Source organism: Poecilia reticulata, chromosome 12 (genome assembly GCF_904066995.2).
Source record: "Poecilia reticulata chromosome 12, P_reticulata-male-v2, whole genome shotgun sequence".
Classification (NCBI taxonomy): domain Eukaryota; kingdom Metazoa; phylum Chordata; class Actinopteri; order Cyprinodontiformes; family Poeciliidae; genus Poecilia; species Poecilia reticulata.
The window spans coordinates 13,333,294-13,347,263 of record NC_088841.1 but is presented as its reverse complement, the minus strand read 5'-3'; the positions used below and the strand labels follow the sequence as shown (position 1 = coordinate 13,347,263).

General features: G+C 36.2%; 1 protein-coding gene across 1 annotated transcript in view; it reads right to left on the bottom strand.

Annotated features, from left to right (window-relative positions):
• astn2 (astrotactin 2) overlaps positions 1-13,970 on the bottom strand; it is a 271,553-nt gene that overhangs the window by 175,692 nt on the left and 81,891 nt on the right. Inside the window, exon 4 of the mRNA XM_008424385.3 lies at positions 717-869. Coding sequence (XP_008422607.2) covers positions 717-869 — 153 coding nt within the window. The remainder of the gene's footprint in view (positions 1-716; positions 870-13,970) is intronic.

Genomic DNA, 13,970 nt, shown 5'->3' with positions numbered 1-13,970 from the left:
CAACACCTACATGCTTTCTTAAGAGGCTGAGAACATCTACAAATAACTATGCACAGTTATGTTTTCTGTTGAAAGTTGCAGTACGCAACTTCCATAAACAATTATAATTTTTTTTTAACATATTTGTTAAAACTGTCACTATGTTTTGACTGTATAACACAAGAGAGAATCTGTGGGAAAAAAACAGCTCTGCTCCCTTCTCCCTGTAGTAAAATAATAATAATAATAATAAAAAAATCAATAAAAAAAAATCAACAAATAATAGTAGTTTAATTCTAATGTGTATTCTGGTTTTCAATAAGTTTTAAAAGCATTAAAATCTAAAGTCAAACATTTATATGTTTGACTTTAGATTTTAGGTTTATACCTACTCAAAATAGATTCTCCAATGTCTATATTTTTATGTAAAGACAGCCTTGAATGAGATTTTGAACAACTATTTCCCAAAACACGAGATTTATGCAAGACATGAAAAAAAAAAAACTTTCTCCACATTGGATTATACAAGTCTCTTCAATGAAACATTTTAACTACAGTAATAATTGCATTTATGGTTATGGACATTTGAATATATTATTAATTTCTTTTAAAATATTGTTTTAATGTAGTAACACTTCAGCAGTTCTCACAAAATCAGTCTAGTAGTATTGGACTGGTGACAAGCAGACTGTCCACAATTAAGAGTTGTTATTTTTTATTTATTTTTTTGGTCTTACCTCTGGTGCGGTTGGAGAGCCTCCGCCGGCCTGTTGACGAGCTGTGCACGGTATGCTGGTAATGGGACATGTTGGTTGGTGTGTTGGGAACACGAAAGTTGTCCTGGAACCTCTGCATCAAATCCTCTATGGAGTCAGTGTTTCCTTCGATAGCTATAAAAAGAAGATGGTTGTCATGTCAAAACTGTAAGGTTGTTTTTTGTTTTTTTTTTCCAAACTCTTTTATAAAGAGTGACTCTCTCTCAAGACGATTTGAAAATCCATACAGAGATACAAACAGCGTTTTTCCAAAAGTGCTTGTTTCTATCTCTCTCTTTTTTTTTTTTAGGAGGGTTAAGAGATTAGACCATGAAATGCACTAAGACCCACACGGCTGTCTCATTTAAACAGTAGGGAAAAAAAACAGCATTGTTTTCTTTCTTCTATTTTTTTCCAGCTTTTAAATGATACCATCAATTCAATATTGCCTCATCTCTACAGGGATCCTGCCAGCGCTTCCCTTGATTGTTCAGTCTCACTTCTCCTGATGAATGACTCCAAAACAACAAGCTGGAGGGAAAGAGGAGGGGCTGGGAGAGGGTTTTGGTTTGCCTTGTTCAATAAAGGATAACACAAAAGGAAATAAGGGAGATTCTACACATTTTAGTACATTTGTGGTAGTAAAAAAAGCTAAGCGTACCTTTAGACTGTTGTCCCTCCTTTGTGTTTGACACACACATGCACATGCGCATAAGCACCGATCACATTTGAAAGCAGTGTGTATCAGAAGTGGAAAATTTAACAACTAGATGAAAACATCCTTAAACTTCCTCCAGCAAAGCCATCTTTGAACGATGGGGCCATTCATCACCCAAAACACCAGTAGCCCCAACCTATCATCATCATCTTTTGATCTGTCAGTCTGGCTCAGAGGTGTACTCTATCCATGAATAATGGTGAAATGTTGCACCCAGTCAAGTATCATCATGCATGCCAATGAGCTTCCAGGAAGAGGAGATGAAGACACAGGTGAAAACAATACAATTGCTCACACAGGTCTTGATTGGATACAATAACAAAGCCATTGCAGTTTGAACATTATGATGCACATTTGCTCAGATTAATGTGCAGTTAAGTTCAGCTTCATCTGCTTTGTTTTTTTATGGAGTTATTTTTCTCCTAATTTACCCATTCAATGCGAAGAAATGGAAGTCCCAACTGCTCATGAATGTATTTTTGAACATTGTTAACATCTTCTATGCTTAGTTTTACCCCTATGAATAAAAATATATATTTTTAAAAAATTAGACATGAACTCTTATTGATCTATAAAAATATGCAAAATAAAAATTGATGAACAATGGTCTGGGGAAAATTGTATGAGAAAAATTTATTTGAACTCAGTTTCTACAAAAATGAGCAATTAATGATATTTAATTTAAGGATTTTTTTTATAGATCGCTATAGGTAGGGTTTCCCCTACAAAACAAAATACTACAAAAACTGTATTCGTATTCACTCAAGTTACCTTTATCTCATAATAAAATTAGTATGACGATCTGGGACATTTCATAGTGACAAAAAGGACGAGCAGATGAAATCTGTAATGGCCAATACTTTCCCAAAGTGCCATATATCTGCTGAACATAAAGTGCGTTATGTTTGAGTATTCCTTACACAAGTCCACTGTTTACTGATAATGTCAAGAAAGCAATAAAACGTAGTTAAAAAATGTAAAGTAGCATTTTATTCCCACAAAACTTTCACAGTTCATGTTGCTCATTTTTCCATTTTGCCATTTCTTTAATCTAAAGTTGACTACTGTAGCCAATGAACAGAGGCGGAATGCAAGATGTATGTTGAGTGGCGCAGAGCAACTGACCCTCATGGTCTATTGAGCAAGCAAATTTGGTCTCCACTCTGTGAAATGCACAACAGTGCAAATTGATTTTTATTGCACTATTGACAAAAGAAGCTTAGGGTGTTTTTTTTTTTTTTCTTGTAACTTAGAGTTAGTATTTAGAGCATGGCTCATGGCTTATGCATTTCTTGTAAATAAATACAGCAGCATCAGGAAAAGATTTAAATTGCTAAAATTTAGACATGGGATAACTTACAGAAAAACAAATGTTGGACACAGATTTTGTTTGCCAAAGTGTTCAAAATAAAGATTTAAAGATTGATCAAAAGTTATCTAGACTGTGGATGATTTTATCTATGCTATTTGGTAGCAGTCATTTAATTTGGATACAGCTTTAGCTAATATAGCTTATTAGTAATATTTCTTTAGTTGTGACTTTTCTGCATTGTCCAGGTTTTACTTGTGTCCATAAGTTATTGTATATTACCAGTGTGATCGATATAGACTAGCTTAATTGTCTCTTAGTATCTACTTCAATTTACTGTGTTTGATATAATTCAGCATTTTTTTCTAAATAATTCATCTGATATTCTATCAACCTCACATGGCCTTGTGTGCCTTTGTACTCTTATCTTTTGTATGTCTTGTATCGTCTTGCAGCTGGAGGAAAAAAAAACACATTTTCAGCAGAGCCATCACACTGGAATACTGTTTCAATTTCTAGTACAAAAGAAGACAAAGAAACTCTGTCTGGAAACGACATTGTTTTTAAGGTTCACCACAGGGTTTGATGCTGAGACAGATAATGTATTGACACTTATGCTTCTAGCAATGCTGATTTAAACTGAAGTGCATGCCTTGAGGGAGTAGCATCTTCCTGCTTGCCCCAATAAAGAAGCTATTTAAGCCATTTACAGGAATATAAAAAAAGTAAGGCCATGATGAGTTCTAATAAAACCTTGGGATTAGCCATGTTGTGCAACAGTGACATCTAAGAAGTTAATATACCGTGCAGACATAATCAAATTGCTGTAAACAAAACTTAAAGAAAACAGTTTGAGCCAAATAAGACAAAACAATTAAGTGGTGAGAGAGAGAAAAAAAGCAGACAGATTTAACACAAAGCTTTTTAGTGCAATGAGTCACTTAAGAATGAATTATAAAAGTACATTTTGCTCAAAGGCTGTTGAATAAAATTAAAAGAGCAAAGGAAAACAAGTATGTCTTTAACGGTCTATGTGATGGAAAGTATGTGTATATATTCACAAACTTGATGGAAAGTATGTGTATATATTCACAAACTTGCTTCCACTCAATACACATATCTTTACTCTCAATAAATAAAGAAAATGTCAATGTTAGTCATGAAAATAACAAAGAAAATTGGTGAATTGTGGTAGTATATTTTCCTGGAACACCTTTTACCTGTGCCACAAGGAAAACAAAGAATTTTTGTTTTTTTTGGGGGGGGGGGGTATTTTTCCCCTCAAGGCTCTTCTCATTTCTAGTTCAATGTCAGTTGAAGCTCTGGTCCCTTTATTTTCTTATATTCCTCTCCCTTATCTACCTTCTGTCTGTTATCCGTGGTTTGCGCATGTAAACACCGTCTCATGAGCGAGGTAATGTCAACAGCATCCAGCCTCTGTCAACTTATTCCAGGTGTTCTCACAATGCCCACTGTGGGAAGATAACGCCATTCTGTCTTCTGCATTTGTTCAGCTGGACTATTTTGCTTGTTTACTTGCTTTGCAGATTTGCGTCTTGCATTTTTGTTTTTATTTCGGTTTATTAGTACAATTGTTTATCAACACTATTTGAAAAGCATTGAAATTAATGTTGGAATTTTTGTCAGATTCCATTATGAGAAATGTCTATGACTCCTTCAAAGCAAATCAAATGTCTAATCCTTAAAAGGAAAAAAAAATCTAGTCACAATAGTTGAGTGTAACTTTCTCAAAAAGACATTTTTATTCTGAGGTAAATATGTAAATGTGCCAAAACAGTATAATTTTTTTTTTTTTGCTGGAACATCCACTCCAGACACACTGCAATCTATCTGCTTCTCCTTCTGTCTTCCATCTGTAACTCTGATTTTGCAGCATCCCCCCCTTGGGATCTAATTGGCAAAAAATGCAGTCACGTAGATTTGGAGGAGTCAAATACACTGCCATTTGTTTCTGGACAGACATTCGGTGTTCTTATTAAAGCTGCACTGAGGTGACAGGAAAGGCTTTACAACTCAGGTGAAACGCATAAAAGTTTAACATTAACAAGTCATTCACTGGCAACTGCTGTCTCCTAGGAATAGATTATTATATATTTGCTCATGCACCATGCACTAAATGAACACTCACTTTAACATTACTTTCTGTTAAAAGAGAAAACAAATTAAAAAAGTCAAACTTTTTATTTAACTTTTTTTTTGAAGGGGGGTGAATAAGACTTACATGACACTGTCATAAACATGACATAACATCTGAATATTTGACTGTTGTCATAAAGCGTCATTTGGTAAATTATGACACTTTTAAAACAAAGTTGACATTATTGAAAATGTCTTTGTTATGACAACTTGACATTAACCAAGAAATCATTACTGATATAAATTTGTTGTAAAATTATTACTAAATGCACTTTAAAAAATAGGTAACTTTATGTTATTAAAGGTAAAGTTTAAAAAGTAATGATCTGTTAGGTTTCAAGACTCTGACTAAAATTAATGCTCAAATAATGCTCTAGTATGCCTAAAGCAAAACATTGACATAATTAGAATTCACATCACTGTCGCTTAGCCTCAGTTAAATTTTAATATCTTACATTTTAACATATTTTTACAAAATCTAATTTGCTTTTTTTTTATTATTATTATGTTAGTTCAGCTTGATAAATATCTGTGTGGTCGTTTTTATACTTCTATAGCAAACTTCCATGTTGCTACAAAATGTTAGCAACTCTAAGTCCGTTAATGAACCTTTACCAGTAGAAGAAGGACAAAGTTGTGTTCTGAAGTTCACTGTATTTGCACTGCAAATGCAAGATTGCCAGATGGTGGTAATAAATAAAAAACAGAAGTTACATATAACTCCTTTGACTCAGTTTTACTTTATGAAACATTTAATTGAACTCATATTTACTGTACAAAATCACCATGACAACCAGTCATTTCCATGCTCTCCGATAACTTTTTAAAACCACATTATTTACCAACTCAAACAATCCCCACCGGCTGGCTATGTTTTACCCTGATTTCACGAGATAAAGATTGTTCTCGAGGCTCTAAGCCTCCAGCTTGACGTCTTTGTTTTTGCCACTTAAGTGCTACTACAGTTTAAGATGCAGGCTTGAGTCCTGATCTCTGGTAGCCCCTGGCTACACTTCTGTCCAGTGGTTAGCACTGTTGTCTCATAGCAAGAAAACTCTGGATTCAAATCAAAGCTTTCTCCAAGCACATTCTCCAGGTGCATGCACAGCATTCCTGTAAGTACTTCAGCATCTACCAACAGTCCAACAAAGTAAATATTCAGGTAACAACTTTCCCTCAGCTGTTGTTGTATGTGGCTGTGGTTGTCTGCCTTGTGTGTATCTTTGACAGACTGGTGGCCTGGCCATTGCATTCTTTGCCTTTACCCCATCGGCTTTTCATGATGGGACCCCCCACAACCCTGAACAGGATTGAGCTGCTGTAGCATAGGTGGATGGATTGGCTGTGTGAATGGCTTACTTCGGGGTGTAAGCCCCTTCTCCTCTGGTGATAGCTGGAGCAGACTCCAGTCCACAGTGGCCCTGACAGAATACAGTAGCTTAAAAAATGCACTTATTTTTCTCATAGCAAGAACAAACCACTCAATTGCATAAGTAGTGGTTTCTATACATTTACATTTCTACATAATATGATAAAATTTGATACGTCTGTACATTTGCTGGAAATTATACTCAGCACCAGGAAGGACAGAAGACATTCCATCAGCAAAAAAATAGACCTACAGTGAAGGACTAGCTTGATGCCAGATGAACAAAACAAGGCCAGATTCCTCTAAACCGCTGATGCAGCCTTTGGGAATTTTCGTCTGCCAGAAACGGAAACCTTTGACCATGATTACCTATCCACACGTAGCGTTTGACCCTTATTTCTCTTAGGCTCAAGAGGATATCTCCTAACTGCCCAAAAGTCAGTGAAACACAAGGTAACATTTTCAGACGCTTCATCTATGCCCCATGCCCCGAGGCAGGTGGTGATTCAGCTTGCATGGCAGCTTGAAAGATGAATTGCAGTGCTATGAATGTGCACACAAGAATGATAGTGTAGAAACAGGCTCGGGAATCCATTTCTCTATACAGATTACTTTAAGCTACACAGGCTGCAATTTCAAAAACAGAGTATTGATTTAAAACTATGTGATTTTTTGGCATTCACTAAAACAGGAGTTAAAAGCTCTGGGGTTATATTTTATAAGAGCATTTTTCAATAATCCTATTAATATATTGCAATCCCCACAAGATGGACGGGCTGAAAATGTTGTCTCCATCTCTAAATTAACCTTTCAAGATGGATTTTAACAATTAAAAAAAACAGAATGATAGTTTGAATGATTTTACCATTTCTTGTGAACTAACAGCTTTTCGGTTTTGATCAAGACTCAAGACTACTGACGAGCATTTAAAGCTATTCATAACCTTAAATAAAATTATTTTTTCCCATCCAATGCCAGTTTATGCATATTTTTTAAATAGGAGATAGTAGACTTTTTTCTACTGTTTAGGCATTCTGCTTGCATGACAGCAAACATTTGTGCTTAAAAATAAAGATGCAGGCTAAAAGGAAAGGATGTGAGTATTTCTGTAGATTTGTGGAGTCTAGACCTCCTGCTGTTTTAATTTACTATTCCCATGTGAGAAGAAAAAAAAATGATAGCATAAGAAATTAAATTCCTATTTTTAATACATTTCATTATTTGCTCACTTTTTCACATCCACCTCAGCTGTCTGATTTTAACCACACTCATGCTCTTAAAACATTTCAATTTTTCACTTTATTTTATTTTCCTATCCAGGGTGCAAGTAAAGAACAGATCAAAGTTTGTTTCTTTTTTCTCTCCAGCTCAGATTTGTCTCTGATTTATTATTTGTCATTGTTTGAATTGGAGAGGTCCATTGTGGATGTCTGTAAAAAAAGCTATCAAGGCTCTACTTCTGATAGTGTGATAGATACCTACATGAGAGGTCAGACAGAAACAAAGAAAGTGTCAGAAAGAAAAATGATCTTGTGCAAGAGGATACATGAGAGAGCTGAAACATTAGAAGATTAAGTCTGAGACATGTGGAGAAGGTAGGTAGAGCACTGATAAAACAGAGTTTAAACCTGGAAAATAGAGAAATTTCAAAGCCAAGAGAAAACCTTTATACCATTGTAAAACAATGAAGGCAAGGCAGACAAAAATTATTAAAATATATGCAGTTCATTGCAAAAGTATTAAACCACTTAAACCACAACCACACCTTAAACCACTTTAAATTGCGTTACACCACACACACAAACTTTGGAAGGACTTGTATTTGATCACAAAATACTATGTAAAGAATAATTGGGAAGTGGATGAGAGAGATCACGGTTTTCAATCCCTCCTCCCAAAAAAAAATCTGAAAAAAGTGGCAATGCTTTTGCTTTCAGCTCTTCCAATACAAGACTTTAAACAGACTGAGATTTCATTCCATTCTTCCGAGCAAAAAGGCTCTCACAGACATTCAGATTTGATGAATAATGTCTACTAACTTCTTCTAACGGGGTTATTTTAAGACTTTGAAATAAAACATTTCATATTTGCAGCTTGCATTACAGCCTTGGATGTGTGTTGGAGATTCCTGTGGTGAATCGTCTTCCCGTTTGTTTTATCTCATTCAAAGTGTTTTGAAGCTTCTGACAGTTTTTACTTCAGGGTTTGCCTATTTAGCTCCATCCATCTTCGAGGCACTTCTGACCAACTTGCCTGTCCTTGCTAAATAAAGCATCTTGTGGCCACCACCAATTTTAATAGTGTGGATGGTGCTATTTTTCTTCTTCACTTAGCATTTTGCCTCTATATCAAAAATGTCTCATCTGACCAGAGCATTTCTTTCCACGTTACAGTCGCCAACATGGCCTGTTGAAAACTGCTCAAGGGACTTCTCTAATGGCTTTCTTTTAACAATGATTTTCTTTTTGGCACTCTTCAATAATCCCAAGTAGTCATCTCATTGTCAGATCCTCCCACCTGAACCGTGAATGTATCTAGCTCCTTCCGAGTTACAATGGACCTGCTTTTCCTCGCATGGCCTTTCAGTAGATGTGGATAATCATACTCTAATTAGCTTGCATTTATGCCTTACTTTTCCCATTTGTGGACGACTGTTTTTTCATTAAGTGCCATGTGAGGGTCAATTGGCTACATTGAATTTTCTATTTTTTACAGAGAAAAACACAGAGTGCATTCATGGCAGGGGGACACAGTACAAGACAAAAATATTTGAAAGCCATGTGTCATTTGCCGTCTACGTCACAATTATGGAATACTTTGTGTTGCTCGATCACATAAAATAACAATAAAAAGATGGAACTGTGTTTTTGAATGTGACAGGATATGAGTTCAAGGCACAAGAGTTATTTTGCCAGTATAGAGTGGTCCGTTTTCTTTTCTCTCTTTTTGTTTTTGCCAAAACAGTAAAACAAAATCAGAATGACAACCAAGTTCTCTAAAAGCCTTGAAAACAACAGGAGCAGACAGTACTTCCCCCTATCTGCCTCCCTTTCTGTTTGGTCTGCAAATTCTGAACATCTACCCTCTCATGTCTTGTCAATCCTACCCACCGGAAAACATGCAATGTCACATCTTCAGTGAGATACTTTTCTTGTCTGGCCTCTACTTGCATATTTTAGGATTTTTGCTGTTTTCAAGGCAGCATAAATAAAGTTCTATCTATAGCTCAGCTCCTGCCATGGGCCAGAATAAAAAATGGATGTGTCTCCCAATGCTGCGGCAGCAGAACATAGCAGGCCACACTCTGACCTCCAACTGCACCAGACACACTGAAAATCCAGCATGAAAATAGGAAATAAGCCCTTGCTATAAACATTAATAATCAAATCTGGTGAGGAAAATTGTTTCAGAGTAATTTTTACTTTTTATCTACTTGCATATCAAACTTGGTTCGGTGTGGGAATCTGCCTAAAATACCTTACACAACTGAGAAAGTGCAAAGATAGCTGGAACTATATATAGCTAATGTGTGAGGTTATGTTTCTCACAATTACATACTTTAGATGCATTGCCACTTCGTTTATTATATATATATATATATATATATATATATAATCATTGTGAGCATGCATGCAATTTATTTTAGGCATTTTGTGATTTATCACCAATTTTTTTTTTCCAAAGTGGAACGATAATGAAACTTAAATGAATTTAAGGAGAAATGCTTTATGCACAAATTTAAATGTGTGCGTAGAAGCTAAACATAAATCTAAGATAGTAAGCGGCCGAAAAAGAAAAAAAAAAGATTTTACTGTCTTTCACAGTTGAAAGAATAATTTTTAGTGACCTAAATATATGATTACACATAAACAGACTGGTCACACTTAATTGAAATTACACATATATGTGATTTTTTTTTTATATAGGTGATATGATGCAGTGGCCTTTTTTTTGTTACTTGGCTTACATACAGAAACCACATGTATATGTTTTCAATCATGGTGAGGTGTAGTGTCTATCCTAATTAGCACTGATCAACACGGCCATTGTACTGAGAAAAACTGGTGTTTCCAGGAAACCTGCAGAACAAGCACTCTTCGTCACCAATTCAAACTGTGACCTCAGGCTTTTTCCAGCTTCCGCATCTTTCCTGTTTCTGTGTATTCTTCTCAAAATGGTTAAGTCAGCCATGTCATGCATGGTGTGGTTGCTAATGTTTATCATTTTACCTTCCACATAAAAATAAAATACAATAAAGAAAAATAAAAATGTTCATATGATTCTTCTGAGTGTCAGTAGTAATAAGGTATGACTAACATTACTACACTCATACTGAAGACATCCAGAATGGCTTCAGCAGGAGTCTAGAGGGAGTGCTATATGTTTATCAAAATGACTCCAGAAATGGGGAGGTGGACAAAAACCCACCAACATTTTGGGTCCTTACTCAAATTGTGTCTTTTGTGCCCCACACACACACACACACACACACTTTTTAAAGAAATAAACATTTAACACAAACAAACTAAGAACTTGGGGGAAATTAGTGAAACCTGATATTTTTATATCATTGTTACACTTTGATTATGTTTATTGTATTCCAAACAACCTCAGTCATATTCTCATATATCCATTGCCGACTTCATGATTACATTTTACTCAATGTTTTTCTCTCTTTTTTTTGGAATAGCAGTTTTAATTAATCCGGAGCTCAAAATGTAGAATGCTAGAGAGGGCAGGGATGCACATGCAGTAAATGGCCTGGGGTTGGGAATCGAACATGGGATGGCTGTATCAAGGACTGTAGCCTCTGGAGGGTGCATTTGCTCTACTCCTGTGCCCACACAAGGACACTGATGATCATGAACAGAAGGGAACGGGCTGCAGAATAAAAAGGCAATTGCACCACCATTTTTTCCTTAAATACCAAGGCTTTATTTTTATTGGGGCCTGAAATAGCAATGCATAGGGAGAGCAGTGTCAGTCACTGCCTCCATGCATTGCATGGCATGCACCTATTGTTCTACACCCAATAGAATGTCTCTTTATTATCATAGTTTATTTATTTTTCTTCCGTCACCGTTAATGTGGCCCGTACCCCCACAAAAGTGGTATCAAAACGTTCAGGTTGATCCCGAGAAGGGAGCTATTACTTTTAGTGGGATTCTGAGTTAAAATTACGACATAAGTTGAAATTGAAATTGAAATTTATTCAAACATGATACAAATATAAAAATAAAAAATAAAATTGATAAAAACGAGAAAAATTGAGGCTGAGTGTCAGTAATCTTTCTCTCTGAAACACACATACAGCACAGTGGATTTCTGACTCCAAAACTCTTAACTCCCCCTCACAGGCACAAATCTCGCCCTATTGGTCTAAAATTCGGCCATGACATAGATACACATGCCTGCTCCCGTAAAATGTTTTCAAAAATTTGGTAGGGCTTTTGGTTTTTTGTCAGGGTCCTTGAGACCGACGCTGGGTGTCTCACAAGTATAGAAACTATGTCTCCAGCATACTGTCTGACAGAGAGAGCCAGTCCAGGTGCAGATAATTAATTACCATATCAACGGGGCCAAGAGAGAGGCAGTGAGTAGTCTCACAAACAGGCGCAGTGACAGGTCTCACAATGCATTGTGAGACCTGTCACTATTCATATTTTGCTTACATAAAATTATTATTTCTCTGAATTTTTGAGTGTGAATTAAAATTCTTAGTATGAAGGTTGAAAAATTTCGAGACATAAACAATTACCCACTGACTTTATTACATTTTTTTTATTATTTCGGACCGTGACTAAGAACCACATGTGTGAAGCTTATAGTCGTCAGTCTCGGACTAAATTTATTGTGCATCAGGTTTAGCAATTGTGATGTTGTAATGAACTGAGTCAGCCATACACTACGGTGATGGACCTGGCAAAAGCTTCAGTTGTTACAAGTTGGTGATGAACCATATAAGCACGTAAGTATTGCACATGTGCTCCTGGGCAAGTCCAACTGTACACTTTGTACTTTGTCAAATTTAAACATTTTTAACCCCAAAACAAGACGGGCCACTGAATGGATGAGCCTACCGCCCAACTACCAGGCTTGGCAAGTTTTCTACGGGAAATCTTGAATTTATAACTTTTCAGAATTGGGGCCTGCCATAGCAATGCATGGGCAGGCACCTATTGTTCTACACCTCAAAATAACTGCCTCTTCCTAGTACCGTTAATGCAGCTCATACCACTGCGTGCCCCCTTTACAATATACATCAAAACGTGCGGCTCGGTCCCGTGAGGGGAGCTACTGCTTTTATTGGCATTTTGAGTAACTGTGGCGACATAATTAACACAAGCCAAATTCAACTCAAAGCAAGTCTGAGACAAAACAGTGCCACTCAAAATAGACCTAGACTTTTGGTCTGCCCCTCTGAGCTGAGCTGCACTTTAGAACTACAGACATGGCGGAAACCTCCGTTACTAGCCCTTTTCCTTTTGCGTTGTATTTACCGTTGTCATAGCAACTGAACTAATAGGCGCTGGGAGGAAAAAGAGCGACGGCGTTCTAGTTAGCTGAGGTATAATCCTACTGTACAGGAGCTGAATTGCGGTCTGTTTATATGTACAGATTGCTTAATACACCGTCAGTTATCAGCTTTGAAATAAAATGGTTCTGGAAGTTGTTGGAAAGTATTATTGACATGTTTAGATTGTTTTTTCTTTACATGAGTCGAATCTGTTAATCTATATTGTGTCTTTGAAAATGTTTGTGTACAGGAAAAAAAATAAATAAAAAATAATATATATATATATATATATATATATATATTGTATATTTTTTATGCAGTAGCAGATGGGTGTTATTCTGAGACTTAAGTGTGTGACATAAACTGTACCTTTGTATTAAAGGATCTAAAACTGTTTATTACAGGAATAAGTATATTGTCTAGAATGACATGAGAAAATAACGTGGACACAATGATTATTTTGAAGAAAGATCAGATATGGTGCTGTTTGGAAATGTTAACTATTTAACCAGAACAGATTCCAGGAGGATTAGTGAAGCACAAATTTGTTTCTGCCTCATCACTCCTGCCTGTTCTAGACTTTTTTACAGGGAAATCAGCATCTGTTACACCGACACCAGCCCTGATGTGTGGAACACATGCTACAATCTTTAATATGTTTTCTGGAGATGTTGGCATCAGGGCCGCTGCTATAAACTCATTGCATCTCTGAATAGTGCCGTTTATGTTACATCATCTAGTGGTGGAAAAAGCAACAAAAAAACTATTATGCTATGTTTAAGATGGAATATATGCACATATATTCATGACATGCTTTCATTAAAGTAATTTATACTCGGTGCAATTCCCGTACTGAAAAATTAACTTTACACAAGGTGAGTCTCTCACCTGAGAATGTGAACCTACTAGGCTGATTATGTGCCTTCAAATAATTGTAATGCTCCTGTAGAAGATTCATAACTTAAAAGTTACAGGAACCTACAAGTTAACTTATAAGGAACAGGTCTGAAAAAACAGTCTGTGTGCTACACTCCAGAGAGATTCCTTTGATGCATCAAAGAGTGATGTCATCACTGATGATGTCATTGTTACCATCGGAACTAATCATAGTAATGGTGCATTCACACCAAATACGTTATGAGCATCAGGCGAGTCTGCAGGCGAGT